The 16,800-nt window shown below is 35.6% G+C and overlaps 1 protein-coding gene across 1 annotated transcript; it reads right to left on the bottom strand.

Moving 5' to 3' along the window:
• Positions 1-1,357: 1,357 nt before the first annotated feature.
• On the bottom strand, positions 1,358-15,807 carry LOC124634297. Its single transcript, XM_047169826.1, has 2 exons — positions 15,663-15,807; positions 1,358-3,368 (listed from the first exon to the last, which is right to left on the bottom strand). The coding sequence occupies exons 1-2, from the start codon at positions 15,708-15,710 to the stop codon at positions 2,841-2,843; spliced, it is 576 nt and encodes a 191-aa protein (XP_047025782.1). The 5' UTR covers positions 15,711-15,807; the 3' UTR covers positions 1,358-2,840.
• Between the last annotated feature and the right edge of the window lie 993 nt (positions 15,808-16,800).

Here is a 16,800-nt window from a genome sequence, read left to right as displayed (position 1 = left end):
CCGAAACGTCGGAACTAAATAATATTAAAATAGCCTCGTTAAATCCGTCAAAGTAGTTTTATTTAACATGCAATCACAGTTTAAATATACTACGGTGATACAAACTACTCGAGTGTTTCTTACAGGTACATCCATTAGGACCATCCTTCAGGACCTGTTTGAACAGCCTATCGTCCTATCGTCTCACTAGGCCTATTGTGTCCCACAGCACCCCTGCCAGCCGTGCCATTGTGTTGCCATAAACAACTTACAAATTGGAGTTAGTTGCTCAACTGGATTCTTTGCATTAATTTAGCATTGTGAATGGATTTGCGATGTTGTTTTCTAAATATTTAAATAAAAAATAACTTCAGGAAATAAAACCATGCCTGTTTTGCACTGGCCTAAGTAAAGGTAGAACTTATATTTTGACCGCGTCCCCAGACTCTTCAACTAGTTTGGTGTAAAAGGCGAAGTCTCCTCGTATTGCAATATCATCACATATCAAAGATACTAAACTTGATTGCTTGGCCTGGGAATCGAACCCACAACATTCTCACACATGTGTTTGGTAACTAATGGCTTACTAATCTATTCATTTACTATAGTTCGGCCATTCAGAGAATGCGTTCCTGACACGTCGCGATTGAACTGACGACGTAATAACATTCATTGATTATTGATATAATAATGTTGTTTTAATGCTCCTCAATTGTTAAAACGGTAAACAACCAGCAAAAATATTTTATCGTAACTGCAACGCCATTGCAAAGTTACGTCGTCAGTTCAATCGCGACGTGTCAGGAACGCATTCTCTGAATGGCCGAACTATAACTAGCTTCTTAACCAAACAAAAGGCCACTCAATTTAGCCCCTTATCCCCATTCCCTATCCCCAAGATAAGGCGAAAGCATTTACTTTCTTCCATTGTTTAATGATCCTAAGTTATCTGAAGTATTGACATACGAATTAACTCCGACCTAGAAGCTCCATTACAATTGGGTTAGCGGGCTAGCTGCTCAAATGTGGGGCATTCCAGGATAGTTGGTGCTTCCAGCATTTGGGACAGGTCAGGGCTGGGAGGTCATTGACATTCCGATGTATGTATATAAGTGCGAATTCAATAATTGTAGGTATTGCACAAGTAGGTACCTACATAACCAGAATTTTATTGTTTTGTTTACACCTTTCCTCTCTCTAATAGGTAACAATTTGATATGCTAAAAAATACCTTTTCTAGTAAAACTTACGTCAACAAAACCCGCGCGATACCTCCTTATCTTAATAAATTTATAATTCACACGCAAACACTCATCAAAACGGCAATAAACACCAAAATGTCAATTAAAAGGTCAAAAATAAAAGAAAAATGCCATAATTAATTAAAAACTTTAAATTTTATTTATTCTAATTTATGAAAATGTTTCTGGTACATACGTTATTTGCGTCACAAGATTAGCAAAAAATAGTTGCCTCTGACGTCATACATGTAGATATTCTGCATTCTGCATAGCCAAGTGACGCGTCTTAATTATAATTTACACCATTGAGATCAACAGACATAATTAACTAAATAATTTTAATATCTTAACGTATATTATAATCTTATAGTATCACATTAACTTTGGTAAACACTTTGGAGACAAATCGTGAGCGATAGATAAACACTTGTATTATGAATTTGAAAAAACTTTAGCAAGACATATGACTGACATGTTCCAATAAAAAATAAAGCATCATCAAAGAACTTCCTCCTTTAGGGAATATGAATATCAAATATATGCTAGATTAGAAAACCAGAATGGTTAGATAAAGTGAGTATTTCATGATTGTTCAATACATAAACAAAAGCTAAATTAATATAGAATAGAACATTTTCAAAACTGTTTAAACTGCTTTAGAAGTAAGTACACGTGGTTTCTCCTGACCACGTTCAAAACTTATTAATTATTTCATTCTCTGTATCCATCGCAAAACTCCGAATATTAATTGAAATGAAGACAAGACTACATCTCAGTTTGCAACTAGCTTAAACTCCAGCCACTTCAATCTAAAGTTTTCTCATGTCTTGTTTGAGTTAATTCCAGGACAAACGACATCAAGTCTGGATCATAAGCTAGGTATTAACTAACTTTATAATAAATTGTACAGCGAAGATACTTAAGCCATAAATGCAAAACATAATGTAGAAAGTGAACATAAACTAAATTGTTTTCTTCCTACTTCAAAGAATCTCTTTAACTAAATAAAGCTAACACATGTCGCTGTTACAAATAAAATCATATTTCAGAAAGCGTACATAAAAATAGGTATAAAATTACATAAAGATGTCAATTCCGTTTTCCAATATGTAACGTTGTAAGCGCTGAAGCGCTTGAGGGAGCAATATCGTCCGGAGAAAATGTTTCAATAAAATCGTCGCGGACCAAATTCGCTGAAGCGTCCCTCTGATTGGTCAATAATAGGGCTTTAAGTAAAAGCTGATTGGTCAATTACCATAATCTGTTCAACATTTGAAATGATACGAAGCAGAAGAGATTTTCTTTCAAGCGGAGAATTGCTATTTACCAGAATGTGATGAGCTTATCAGATTTTTGTGAATCTCTATAAAAACAAAAGTGTAATCAACTTACTTTGCAAAGTAAAATTAGAGTATAAATATACAGTACACTAACTTGTGGAAGAAGAGTTTATTAACGACAATATTAATTACTCGCACATGTCCATCAAAACTGCATAATTTCATCACATGTTATCGATCACGCACCGAATATCACACACGATTCCAAATTCGGATAACTTCAATCACTATCCTAACTAAAACAAGCTTACGAGCAGTAGTACAGTCCGAGGCAGTCAGCTCATAACGTGCTCACCAGCTCAATGCTCTCGTTGATCATGTTCTGCGTTCGTTCGTCTTCGTCCACGTGTTCCATCTCGTCCAGGTCATTCATTCGGTCAGCCTCTGCGTCATCGAGGAGCGTGTACTCCGTCCGGATGCTGCTGCTGTCCTCACTGTCGTTTACATTGAAGTACGTGACGGTGGCGTAGCAGACCCTGGCGTGTTCGGGGCTGGAGCGGGCGGAGTCGTAGGCGGAGTCTGAGCGAGCACTGCCGCTGTTGGACTCGTTGGTGCCGTAGCTCTCAAGGCTGTCGATCCTGGAGCTATTGTAGCTGTTGTAGCTGCTGTAGTAGGAGTTGTTCTCGTAGGACTCGTTGCTGGAGATATGCAGGGGTGGCATAGAGGCCCGGCACGCGCAGAAGCGCTGGATGTCGATGTCGGAGCGCGCGTCCACCGTGCCGCTGTAGGACGGAGACCGCGACAGCTCGGGGGATATTCGGTTGCGCGTGTTTTTACGGCTCTTGTTCCTCTTGAACAGTTTGAAGGCCTGCAACCAAGAATATACTGTTAATTTTATACACATTGACAGATAAGCTAGGAGATTAATTAGAATATAATTAATTTTCTATGTAAATGTTGCCTACTTTAGCTACACGTGTAAATAAGACAAACAGACTGTAGTTATGATAACCTCAATTTGTCTATGGAACGAGGTTAGTAAGGCCAGGTGTTTGTATCCTACAACGCTACATTTACAAGTCAACCGCACAATTAAACTAGAACATCAGAAGCGTCGACATGACACACACACAACGCTAGCATTATATTATTATCGACTTATCGAAGCAAACTTATCACGTATTAACATCCACTACACCACTATCTTCCTTGTGACCAAATATACCATCGTCTATTGCTATTTTATTCAAATTCTAGTCTTTATTATACTTGTGTTGGTCGTAAATCCGTCTTTATTCTGCCGTTGTTCGAGAAGTATTAATTAAGTGGTGATTATGGGGTATTAGCCAGAGATAGTGGGAGTGAGCGGTCTGAGACTCTTTAGCTTGGTGGATTTGGTTTCTAACAGGGGTAGGTTCATAGAACGGTAATTAAGCTTTCTAATAGGCAATTAAAGTCATAAAGGTAAATCTAAGCATTTATAATTTCAAATAATACATGGTGTATCCAAAAATCGATGATTGTTCTAAAAGCAGGTCACTGTTCGATTATTCTTTCGATCGAAAATTTAATCTTTACTGTTCGATTTTATTTTCATTGCTACGGTACGAGTAACTTCAGTTTAATTTGAAAGGCAAGTGATGTACTTTCTATAGACAAGCTCATATTTAGAACTATGCATATGTCAGGTCAGTAACAAGTGCTATCGACATGACACGACCTTCATATTCCACCCCTCACGCCCTAATCACTAGGTTATGTGGCAGTCAGTAATTAGTGGGCACGGTAGCTCAAACATCACCATCGACCATTATATTCATTAATTTTTAAAGTTCATTTGTGTTATTTGAAATTATTCTTTGGAATGTTTTAAGAGTTTTCATTATTTTCTATCAGACTTTATTTTATCGAAAAAAACATACTATTAAAAGTATTCCAAGTATTCCTCATTATCGACATGTAAACAGACTCAGAAACTAGCTCAAAGCTCAACCAAGCACATTATAATTAATATTCAGTTTCATACTATTAAATTAATTCCCCGAATCCATCAGTCAAGGGCAAGATAATACAGAAAGCCACATACATCGACCCCTTCTTATACCCAATATATAATGCCTCCAATAATTGGGCAGCTTTGGGCACGCCTGATAACACTTCGATTATATCCAGACTATGTTAGTTAATAGCTGAATTACACATGACCGCAGGGTGCCACATTATTGTATTATATATGTTTTATTTCCGAAAGCGGGTGAGCCACAAAAGTGTGTGTAAATGTACACGCACATTGTATTTGTATGACTCGGCGCCTCGACCAATAATGAGCGCTCCTGAGCTTACGCATACAAAGACAATGTGCATATACATTTACGCACACAAGCTTAGCTCACCCGCTTTCATGAGTTAGAACAATGGTGACCAAACACGTGTTCCTTGTAACTCATCCATAAATTGGTCACCGAAAGCTCGAATATGACCTGTCGCTAAGGACCGAAATTCGTAATAAAATTGGTCCTTTGATCTTTTTTGGGGCGCGATATTTTCAGACAAGCCTTCTCCCTATCTAATATCAAAAATAATAAGGGGCTTTTGATCGAGAGATTATGTATTTTCCAAAAATAATCGGTATACTAAAAATCCGATACATGTTACATAATTCAGGTCTTTCTATTTGTAGTCCAGGTCAGGAATAACTAATCGTAAGATAGCCTGGAAAGTAGAGCGATCATTAATAAATAATTTAATGCTACAGATACACAAATTAGGGCAATCGGCCATCACAGAGGGAGATGGCTGCTCTAATATTTGTTTGTGATAACGAGGACTGTGATAAGGAAGGCATTTCAAAAGAGCTGTGGAAATTATTTTCAGGGTTCGAGAAATTAAGGTGAGCACTTGGCAATGATAAAAACAACATCATAAAGTATGCTATTTAAGATTATGACACTTAAGTTGATGTCCTTATCTAGATTGTAAAAGAAGTAGCAAATATGCCAAATTAAATAAGCATGATAACTAGTTCACACTGGTTTTGCGTTAACTATACCTAGGTTAGACAATCTGTTAGTTTTGCTAATTTTTCCTCGTATATGAGTTATGCGGTTACAGGTAGTTTTTTTTTACCACGAAAGTTAAGGATATGTTACTCATTGTTTGTTTCTTTTGAGGTAAACTGTCAATATATACAATAATTTAACTATGCTGAATTATGACAAATACCTGTGACTTTAAGCAAAAATTAAATTCGTACTATACAAGGTGTTGATTTGCATTTGTGCCATAGTTCAGGAGGAGGACATACAATACGTAAATAATCGATTGGAATTACAGTAGACGGGAAATAACCAATATGCACTGCTTTTTTTGTCATTGTAATGTCGTGGTATTTCCGAAGTAATCCAATTTTATGAATGAAATTTATGAGTAATCGTTGCGTATGCTTTGTGTTTGCGTTTGTGTGAGGGTGCAGCCCAATTTTAACGCCAGTAACATACGCGCCAAGTTTAAATAAGGCTAAATGACATTTACGGAATTCCGAAAAAAAATTAAAGAAAAAAAATTACGTACCGATTTTTTTATTGATTTGGGTCGAGAATCATTAGCATAATTACCTCCTTGAATATGGCACGGATGCAAATCAACAGCTTGTATAATGTTGAGATGACTATTATTTTAAGGTATATAGTAGTCAAATGAGAGAAAATAAAAATATTATTTATAAGACTACAAATAAAGTAGCCATTCATCCCTTCGATCCCATAGCACACACAATGTATTCGTCATGAATATATTCTAATGAATAAATTAATAGATCTATCCTTTGATTTTACATACTGCTATTATATCTACTAATGGTACAATTGTGACCGATATTTTATGACTTATCAATAGTTGTATAAAAGCTATTGTCATGTTCCTAATACTTAATGGCACCTGTGTGGGCGTAATGGAATACTACCTACATGGAATTAATACATTAATTACTTAGGTAAAATTATCTTACCTTTATCCTAATCTAACATTTATCTACCTCTTACTCTCAATCTAATTAATCCCACGTAGATACCACAAAAATATTTTGGAGGTCAAAACCACAAAACACAGCATCATTCCGCGAAAAGGACATATTTTATGATAGCGAGTTACCTTGGCCCCAATTAGTATCTAGCCATCAGTTCCCGCAATCTGTTAAAACAAGCAAATGTATCGAAGGACCTATATTCTTGTTTGCCATATATAAATTTATCATCAACAGCCTTTTTATCGTCCCACTGCTGGGCTGCGGCCTCCTCTCACATGGAGAAGGATTGAGCGTTAATCACCACGCGTGCCCAATACGGGTTAAACCTATATACCTCTAAATTAGTTTGATAGTAATGATCATATAGGTATTCTGCAATTATTTGCAAGTTTTCAAACTCATGTGATAATTCAACTTGATCCGTCACGTCCTATTTTGATAAGGCAATGATGAAATAAGGGATAAAACAAACGAATAATGACCGCATTGCAATCACAACTTGAAACAAGTACTGCTATCAATATAGATAAGATAGAAGTTCAATTGAAGCACTTTACCCGTGAATCAACTCGCGTGATGGTGAAATATCCCATTGATAATAATGCGAGGTGAGGCAATGCCTGTTTATTATTAACTAGCCGTTTTCGCGCGACCCGGAATAAAATATAGCCTATGTTAGCTGAAAAAGTGTAGCTTTCTAACTGTGAAAGAATTTTTCAAATCGCTAAACTAGTTTTTGAGTTTATCAATTACAAACAAGCAAAAACATATTTTTTTCCTCCTTATAGAATTACTAGCCGTTACCGCGCGGTTCCACCCGAGTCCCGTAAGCACTACTGATCGTGCCGGCATAAAATATAGACGGCATTTGTAAGTGTGAAAGATTTTTTCAAATCGGTTCAGTGGTTTCGGAGCCGTTTGGGTACAAACAAACAGACAAACAAACAAATCTTTCCTCTTTATTTTATGAGTATAATAGTTAGTATACATAGGTAGATGGGATTTCGCACGTGATTGGCAACATAAGTGGCCGCCTACAGACTAGAGTGCACTTGCAAGTTGAGCGACCTATGCGCCGGGCTATTTAAAGGTAAAGGGTGCATTATATAGCGCCTAGCATCTACCTACAGACTATATTAAACAAGATAAGTATATCGCATCAAAACATGCTTTGTATAACCCTTTTTGCAGTGCTTTACCTATAAGTCCCGTGTCGAAACGTCATGCCAGCTCAATTTACATATCAAGTTTTTTAAATGCGACAATTTTTTTAAATTCCCAATTTTATTATACAGGTGTCAAATGTCAAAAAAATATTAAAATTTACGATTCGAAATCTAAAAATAACCGTTATAACAGACTACATATTTGAATCTATAAAGCTGTTTGGCGAAAGTCTTTGACGTCATTACTTTTTTTTAAATAAAAAACAATAGGCAAAAGGCAAGTGAAAGTAAAGAGTAATAAATTCATAAGTCAAGTAATGCAATTAACTGCACATGTGCAATAACTGCTCGCTGCACGCTAACTGCACCGCGTGGGAACGTTCACTGCGCCGGCGCACCTGCTTACTATAACAGTTATTTGCATATCGGCTTTTACTTTACTGGAAGTTTTCTATAAATAGAAATGAAAAGCTTAAATACTACCTAGTCTGATTGAATTTACTCTAAGTACGCGAAGCTGGGAGTCTTAGTATTTACATATTGATGTTTATTAATTAAATAATCTCGACGCAAATGAAAATATGCAAATAAATTAGAAGTGTTAAATTGAGAAACTGTCTTTTAAAGCATTGTTTCTTGAACGATATTTCATTACTTAATAAAATGAATGTTACCAGCAACTAAACATAACTTATTAAATATTCGAAAATAATGGCCTTGGTTTCCGCAAAGTGTCGCCTGATTCCATAATTTAAACAAATTCTAATCACTCAAAAAAACAATTGATAAAACCTCCCCCAAAATTCAAAATTAGCTAGGGTAAGTAAAGTCAAGCCCCTTGTGACACGAATAAAACAGCACTAAACATAATACGAGTACTCCCATGTGTGACCACGTGTGACGTCGCGTGGGAAAGAGGGGGCGTGCGCCCGCGCACCTGTTCGACGCGCGTCGCCGTGCGCTACAGTTATTTTGCATACTGATGTATAATATGAGGGTGGAATTTGTTTTTATTTTTAGGGAACTTTACAGACGAATGATACACAATTTTTAGGATGGTTAATATGGACAGTAACATTTTGGTTTTTCCTGGCGAATTTTCGTGATTAAAGAAATTTCTCTTTACAACAGAAGAATCTTAGAAATTATATTTTTGGTAAAATTCTGCGAAGTTATTTCCTCTAGATCAATCAAGCGTTTAAATAAAACGCGTCAATCCGTGCTGTTTTCCTTTCTAAGTACTTAAGATCCAAAAATATCATGAATTAAACGCTACTCCCACACAAATTTCGTCACCTTCGATATTTTTACGTGTCTATATCTGTTATTTGTACCGTACCCGAATTACATGTATTTCTACTAATCACATATCCTTATCGTTTACGTCACAAAGTTACCGCGGATTGCCCCGATACCCATTGACCAATTTTCCTTACCGATCAATGAGGAAATGTGGTTCTCATTATTACTAAATAGTAAATACGTGACGTAGTTAGTTTACTAGAACATGTTTGTTTAGTCAGAATGGAGGTTCCCAATTAATAGTACCTGCACACTGCAAACCAAGCTACAATAAATCAGCCGACAGTTGACAAAACAGTTGTCATTTTTTTTGAGTAAATTTTGATTCCAATTAATGTTTTCAGTCGGTCTGATACCGGTGAAACACCTGATTTTTGTAATGAGCGTGCTATCATTCCTCTTCATACTGATTTATGAGCCCCAACAAACTATTGGCCGACTGAAAGTTTGCAGTGTACGGGAGAAATTGTCACGTGGCAACATGATCAAAAAGCGTAGCTCGAAGGACGAAGTTAAGAAGACTTACAACACTTCATTGTTTGACGATTCTATAGTTCATTAATTACATTTTACCGAATCATTTTCAAGTTATTTTTTGGGAAGAAAATTAGTCTTGTATTTCATGTTGTAAGGTTTTGTGGGATAAACGTAAGATCTGTTTTTAAATAATAAACTTTCAGTTACTGTTTGAGTACAAAGGGACGAGTTGCTAAGAGGGAAATTATTATGTCGGATATAATAATAAAAAAAGAACTGTCGATCAAACTTTGTAAATTCTTTTGTCTATAGAATACTTCAATCCACGTTGCTCCATGTTTCTATTTTTGAATCTAATAAAGTCTGCACGAGATAAAACCATTTGATTTTATGCAATTACTTACCTATCTGAGGATTATTTATTCATACTAAATAACATGTGTTCATACTATTTTTATGAAACATCAAAGACTGTTTTCCCGTCGATTTCTAAGAAGGAAAATATACTAGAAACGACTCCTTTCAACGCTTTGAGTAATACTCAATATATTGGCGACACGTGCCGCAGTCACAATTAATTTTTGTTTACCAAAACCGATAGGATAGTCTATTCGAAGAAATGAATTCTTACAAGACATAAATAAGACTACAGAGTGCTTAGTGCGAGTTTTCGTGAATTTATTTACGGACTCACATGAGAGCGCGTATACTAAGATTTGTATGGAACAAAAACAGCTCCGCCTAGTGTCAAAAATTGGAACCTAAAGTAGCGAGTGCCAGTTTACATTTTCGAAATCGAATCGCTCGGACTCTCAAGTGAACGTGACAGGCACGGGATTGGTTTATTTCTGCCGTGATGCGAGTTGACAGATCGAATAGTAAAGAAATACAAACGCGATCGAATTTAACCAAAAAGTTCTCACGAAGATTTTTGTGGTGAAAGTAAAGTGAGGAGATATTCGTATATCAACAATTAAGTTTTTATTTAGTGAAAATAATACCAAAAATATGGCAGGACGCTTTTTCTTTGCTCGGAGGATATTTGCGGCCGCAAAGTCCCAAGATGAACGCAACAAAAGCGCCAGAATTGGGGCAAGGGCTTGCGCATTTTTTAATTCGTTAGTTCACCTCACGGAGACGCAATTTAGACATAGATATAAATTGTCTAAGAAGATTTTTAAGTTCTTGTGCAGTTAACTGAGACAAAGCACTAATCTAAAATCCACTCTACGTGTTTCCTTGGAACATAAGGTACCTATTTATCAATTCATGTAAGTTACAATATCAATTTTCAAAACAAAACTAGGTATGTATATGATTGAAGAAACTGTCTCCTTCTTTTATTTGCAGGTGCTTACCGCTTTATTCTTTTTTGCCACTGGATCCTATCAAAGGCCAATTAGAGAAGCAAAGCACGTATCCCAAAAAATGTGCAGTGTGTATTTAGAACAAGTAACTGAGGTTCTGACTCATAGAAATATATAAGCTTCCCTGGTGCTAGACAAGAACTTGTCTTCATTTTAAATGAATTAATTTAAAACAACTAAAAACTTTTTTCGGGCGTCGCGTCAAACATAAACAAAACATCCAAACAATAACCCCATAAATTTTGAAAGACAGTCGTCCCATACGATTACATGCTAAAATGACGTCTTTCTAAATTTGGTAGGTTTATCCCACCAAGCGAACGGAACACCAACCTAACAAAAATGATCATCGCTATTCGCCGTGAGGAAACGTGATGCGAGTAATTTGCGAGATGGCAACTCGCACTCGCTTAAATATTGCATTCGGTTCGTTTGAAGTTGACTCGCTAAACTCGACAGTGAAGTCATTCGCAAAATTTTGTTCAACTCGCACTAGGCACTCTGATAAACGCACGAAGAATTTATTTGACAAGGCTTTATACGACAGTACGTCGAAGTTACGCCAAAATTCTAGTAAAATAAATAAACATCTTTAAAGATTGTAGATTTTATCAGCCGTTTGTTAATAAACAAGCTGTCATCTTACCTGGCATGAACTTGAAAACATTCATAAAAACTATCATTGTCAACGTAATCAGCCAGTTATTAAGAAATTACTACGCTGTTTTTTTATTCTCTTTTGTAATCGCCAAGAAAAACAATTTATGTGACAGGTCTGAAATCTTAAAAAAATAAAGAAATACGTTTATTTTCTTAAAACCTTAAAAACGTTGTTCTGGGGGAAAACACGTTGAAAGTTTTACGTCAAACCCATAAAAGGTCACCGTGAATACAGAAGAAAAAGTTTATTTAACGTTTCTAAGGTCAGAGGGCAAATGAGCCGAACGAAAAATATTTCTTTCAACGACATAATTATACATAGCTATCGCAGCATTTTTCCCTGAATCCATTAACATCCTAAAGACGCTTAATTACCAGTATCTTAGGAACAAACATGTTATCATAAGGACGTGACATTTCACTCCCATAACAATAATGGCGGCCGGAACAAACAAATCTTTCCAATAAATAATTTATCAACGAGTATTGTTTGCGTAAAGTACATTAACACCGCAAACTCGTATATTTAATTATATGCAACAGATAGTGAGCATAAATTACGTCGAGATAGTTGCAACTGGTATTTAATCAGGTTGCCTACTCAACTTTGAACTGTGAATGTACCAGGCTCAGAAGTGACTAGGAGACTGCCTGACCATTCTACAGCTGGGCTCTCATTTTCTCGGAATGACCAATAAGTACCCAATACGCAGAAGAGAAAGTTATCAAGCCAGTTTGAGGGTTGTTTTATTGAAATAACTTTTGATTATCCTTTGAATTTCGTGAAAGGAGTTATGAATGTCTAATCGGAAGGTATTCTAAAAGTGGTAACATTGGTTACGGCGCATTAAGAATCATTCGCACTCCAATTTGTATTCATAAATTCTGAGTACATAATTAAGCTTCTTATTACAACGTAGTCCGTCCATTTGTTTTGATGGTAAAAGAACAAGATTTTAGATAAGTGTTGGCAAAGTATTTGCACTGTTTACTTAACAAATATTGCTAAGGAATTGTACACACAGATTTATTTTTACGAGAGCCGTCAAAGGTCGCGCGGTTTCGTCGCGTTTCGTTTTACGCTTCAATATTACTGTTTGGAAAGCACTTACGTTTCGATAGTGCGGAATATCTTATATCTATTTGTGTTTTTGGAAATTATAAATGTAATTTGAACCATATTTTAAGCGATTTTTGCTTCCCTACTTGGCATATGATAGTTGATTCGACTATCATGCGAAATGATAATGAATGACACTTAAGTTGGTTTTCCCACAACTTCATATTTTTTTATCTTAATAGACATTAATTAACGGTAGTTAATAAACAAATGGAAAGAAAACTTTCTAAGTTTTAAGATAATAATAGGTAAGTTATTATTATCTTAAAAAATGTTCTGTTTAATTCATAATTATAATAGGCTCAGGTTTTATTACTCCTGTTATCTTGTTTTTGTTAAATACAGTTTTAAAACTGAATATTTATTAAAAGGAGACGCCACCCACTGTGTAACACTGTAAAATCGTGTAATAACGAAATAAAACCTTTTTGAAATTTTTGTTTTTTTTTTACCATGCCATCATCAAAGTGTATTTTACATAATTAGACATATTGAACGCTAATGATCCTTAAGACTTTCGCTTAAGGGTCTTAAATATCATCATTAAAAAAATTACAATATGGATTACACCCCTAAATCTCTCAAAAAGAATATCCTTTAATGATAACAAAAACTTTATAAATTATAAACAACTTCAGCTAATTACCCATAAGACATGACCACCTAAAAACTCTATAAGAAACATAAAGATATACCCTCTTATACAGATAGCATAACAAATCTGCGACAGCCTCAACTGTCTACACACCACAAGTCATTACCATCAGTCTTTGATAACATAACCAACCGGAGACGCCCTTGCCACGTGCCTTCCCCTCTGTCAAAAATGTATGTCAAGTGCGTGCTCGATCAAAAATGCCTGAATAAGCTATCACTAAGTTACATGGCCTCTCCTCCCGTGTGCGTAAATTGCCACTATATAATCACATAGAGATGGCGTTTCCCGTTGATTGAATACTCCAAGCCATCAGTAAAGAATCCCGTAGTAAAACCGTCACTATGCCTATGCGCACGTCCACATCGTTATCAGTGTACGTTAATTATTTACATACATTATCGAGTGTATGTACGTGCGGCGCCTAATTTGTCCTACTACATAATGATGGTGTAGTACAATGGGATGCTAGCCTTATGTGGTCAGATTTATGTCTTTTATAACTCCTGTTGAAGTTGCATTGTCATGTAATGTGTCATAAACTATTGATTATTGGGTACCTAGGTCATCCAAAACTATGCTATTTTTAATCTGGTTAATGAAGGGTTGATGTAAGTATACCCAATCACTAAAAATACATAAATTATTTTCATAATTGCATTGCTCAAAACATTTCTATTGATAGATACCTAATGACGTATATTAATTTACTATTGATTTATTTCTATTGATTTTATAAACAGCTCTTTTACCTCAGGCATAGATGTTATAAATAAGGATCAAATCCACATAACAAAGCTTGACGTAATAACGTGTAATTTTCACACGCTTTCTTTAACCTTCACACGTGTATAAACTTTAATCAATAACCTGCATAATTATGTAGAAAGCTTGCAAGCTCCATTAAGTAACCATAGCATGTATTACTGGCTACTATTATATTCATATTAAGTGCTAACAATGTTTATTGTAACAAAGTATATTTGTCCTTCTTTCAACCTGTAAGGATCGATAAATCAATAGTGGGTGAATGTTGACACTTCTTTATTTAGTAGGTGAACCATATTCAACAAGTATGTAAGGTGGTTTTTACTTTGTGTTTCCTTCTCCATAAGAGAAAAGACTGAATACGAGGAAGATAAAGTCATGGTGGTCTAGTGGGTAAAGAACCAACCTCTTAAGCGTGGGTTCGATTTCAGGTTATGCAAGTACCAATTCAGCTTTTCTAAGTTATATGTACTTTATGTTATTTACTTTTCTAAGTATAACTTGAATACCAATTACTGATTAAAAGTGAAGGAAATCATCTCGAGGAAACATGGATTTGTAATGTCTGGAATCACCATAATGCACTGAACAAGCATGGTGATTGAACGCTCAATCTTTCTCCGTGTGAGAGAAGGCCTGTGTCCAGCAGTGGGGCGATAAAAAGGCTGATGATGATGTTTTAATAAAAAGCAAGTTTTACATATTGTTACGCACTAAAGTCAAGAACCTCATCTGTTTACGTTTTACGAGTTTGCTTAGATTATGCAAAGAATAGTAGTCTACTCTACAGTTAGTGCGAATCCATCGACCCTGTTTGACACAATATTGACAGTTCGCCTATAGGAGCGGCCATATTTATTGTTTGTTTAGTCTCATGTGAAATTCGGCGTACGCATGACAATCTAGCACTTTGATGTATCTGTGGACTAAGGTACGAGGAACCTAGGACTATTGGTAAACATTGGCTTGAAGATTATACATAAATTACTACTTGTAGAATTTAGCGTTGAAGGCAATCTCTTTATGTACTAAAATACTTGAAACTGTATGCTTAGAGAGTCTGTTATCTTTGAGTATATTAGTATCTATCACTATGTGGGTAACGAAGATAGAATTGGATTCTAGTTAGAAATGTAGCGTTTCGTTAGATATGCAAAGCTTTCACCTGATTATAGCCTTAATAAAAATGAATGTTGGATGTCACACGTCGATGATGGAAATCGAAATACTTTTTGATCCTTATTTATTGTTGTGTAAGTTTCACTTCCAAAGAGTTTAAGGACACGAAAAAAGTATATTCACATACAAGTAATATTAATTAATCAGTAATGTTATGTCATAAAATGTATGTTCTTAAACTCTCTCTTAACAAAATTACCGCAAATTCCAGCTGTCTGATAAGAAGCACATTTGCTAATTATATGTAACATCAAACAAACTGTAGTTCGCCGATTTAACTGTTTACAAGTAGCACACTGACACTTCTCTAATTTATTACATAGCTGATTATATTAATTATTAACTGCAGCATTATCTTGAGTTGAATATTTAATAATAACATGTGTGTAACAAACAATGCATAAACTATTCTAACTGGAACTATAAATAAAAACAAAAGCTCACCTTAAGCCATCGCCTTCTGGTCTCCGTCAAGAAATCGGAAAGCACCATCTTCGGCACTGATAAGATTGATAACGTTTATTTAGTAATATTTACGATAGCACGCGTGCGGGAGAACTTAGCGCTGCGAGCGACGTGTGGGTATGAGCGCGGTTACTGAGGGAATGTCGCGTCGGAGGGCCGCGCTACGAAGCTACGCGAGCTCCTCCCCTCCCCCGCACACCCCCGCACTTCGGCACCCTACACCCTGGTCCTTCCCAGTCCCATACTTTGGTCCTACGTGGCTACGGTCCCAAGGGACGCTGCGGTTATGATTGCTTAATAATCAAATTAAAAAGGGAGAAAAATACAATCAACTTAATGGACTCAGAAAGGGGTTCGTTTAGAGAACTGTCTGTTTTAATGCAATTATCGTAGCTCAGAACTATTAATTGATTTCGCTTTGCTAAAAATTGCAAGGGCGACATTTTTTCATTTGCTATAGAACTACACAGCTAAACAATGTAAGGAAATTGCTCATTTCATTACATAAATGTAAATATGACAAGTCTCAATTACTCATTATTTTGCGATCGTCCGAGGTCAGTCTTCATTGTAAGTTTGTGGTTACTCAGAACTTGTAGAATAGCTAACAGTTTGATTGTAAACAAACAATAAATTTATTAACTCACCTGTCTCTCAAATGTCTTCAAGGTATTCTTTATATAAACCCCTAATTATTTAATAGAACTAAAATTAAAGGTTAGACGGTTTTCCATAATCTTGTAAGATATTTTGAACATATGTAGTGGTGGTCTTTCTATAATTCTTTCTTTAAAGCGTATTAACGCTGGTCTTTATATTATTATTCTTTATTTCTGCCTTCTTCTTCTTTTAATCCATAATGGACTGTTTCACTTATTCTGAAACAGAAGAGCAACATTTCAATCAATAAATTGTACTGAGATTTAACAATTTTCAGGTTTTCTATCGTACTTTTTATTTAGTAAGTAGATTTTATTTATATGTGTATATCAAGAACCTATTAAAATGTTTCACCTTTATTTGATGAAAACAATCAACAATAGATAGTGAATCATAAAAATAGGGTGAATACCACCCTGACTCATTTTAATACTGAAAAACTATATTGAAGGAATTC

The sequence above is a fragment of the Helicoverpa zea genome, chromosome 1 (assembly GCF_022581195.2).
Source record: "Helicoverpa zea isolate HzStark_Cry1AcR chromosome 1, ilHelZeax1.1, whole genome shotgun sequence".
NCBI lineage: Eukaryota > Metazoa > Arthropoda > Insecta > Lepidoptera > Noctuidae > Helicoverpa > Helicoverpa zea.
The sequence above is the reverse complement of the archived record's forward strand: the minus strand, read 5'-3'. Positions and strand labels throughout refer to the sequence as shown.

What these genes read in the sequence shown, in the direction of transcription:
- LOC124634297 (XM_047169826.1), bottom strand. Translation starts at nt 15,710, where the DNA reads ATGGTGCTTTCCGATTTCTTGACGGAGACCAGAAGGCGATGGCTTAAG. An exon ending in CCAGAAGGCGATGGCTTAAG is followed by an intron (nt 3,369 to 15,662) that starts GTGAGCTTTTGT and finishes TCTTGGTTGCAG; the next exon opens with GCCTTCAAACTGTTCAAGAG.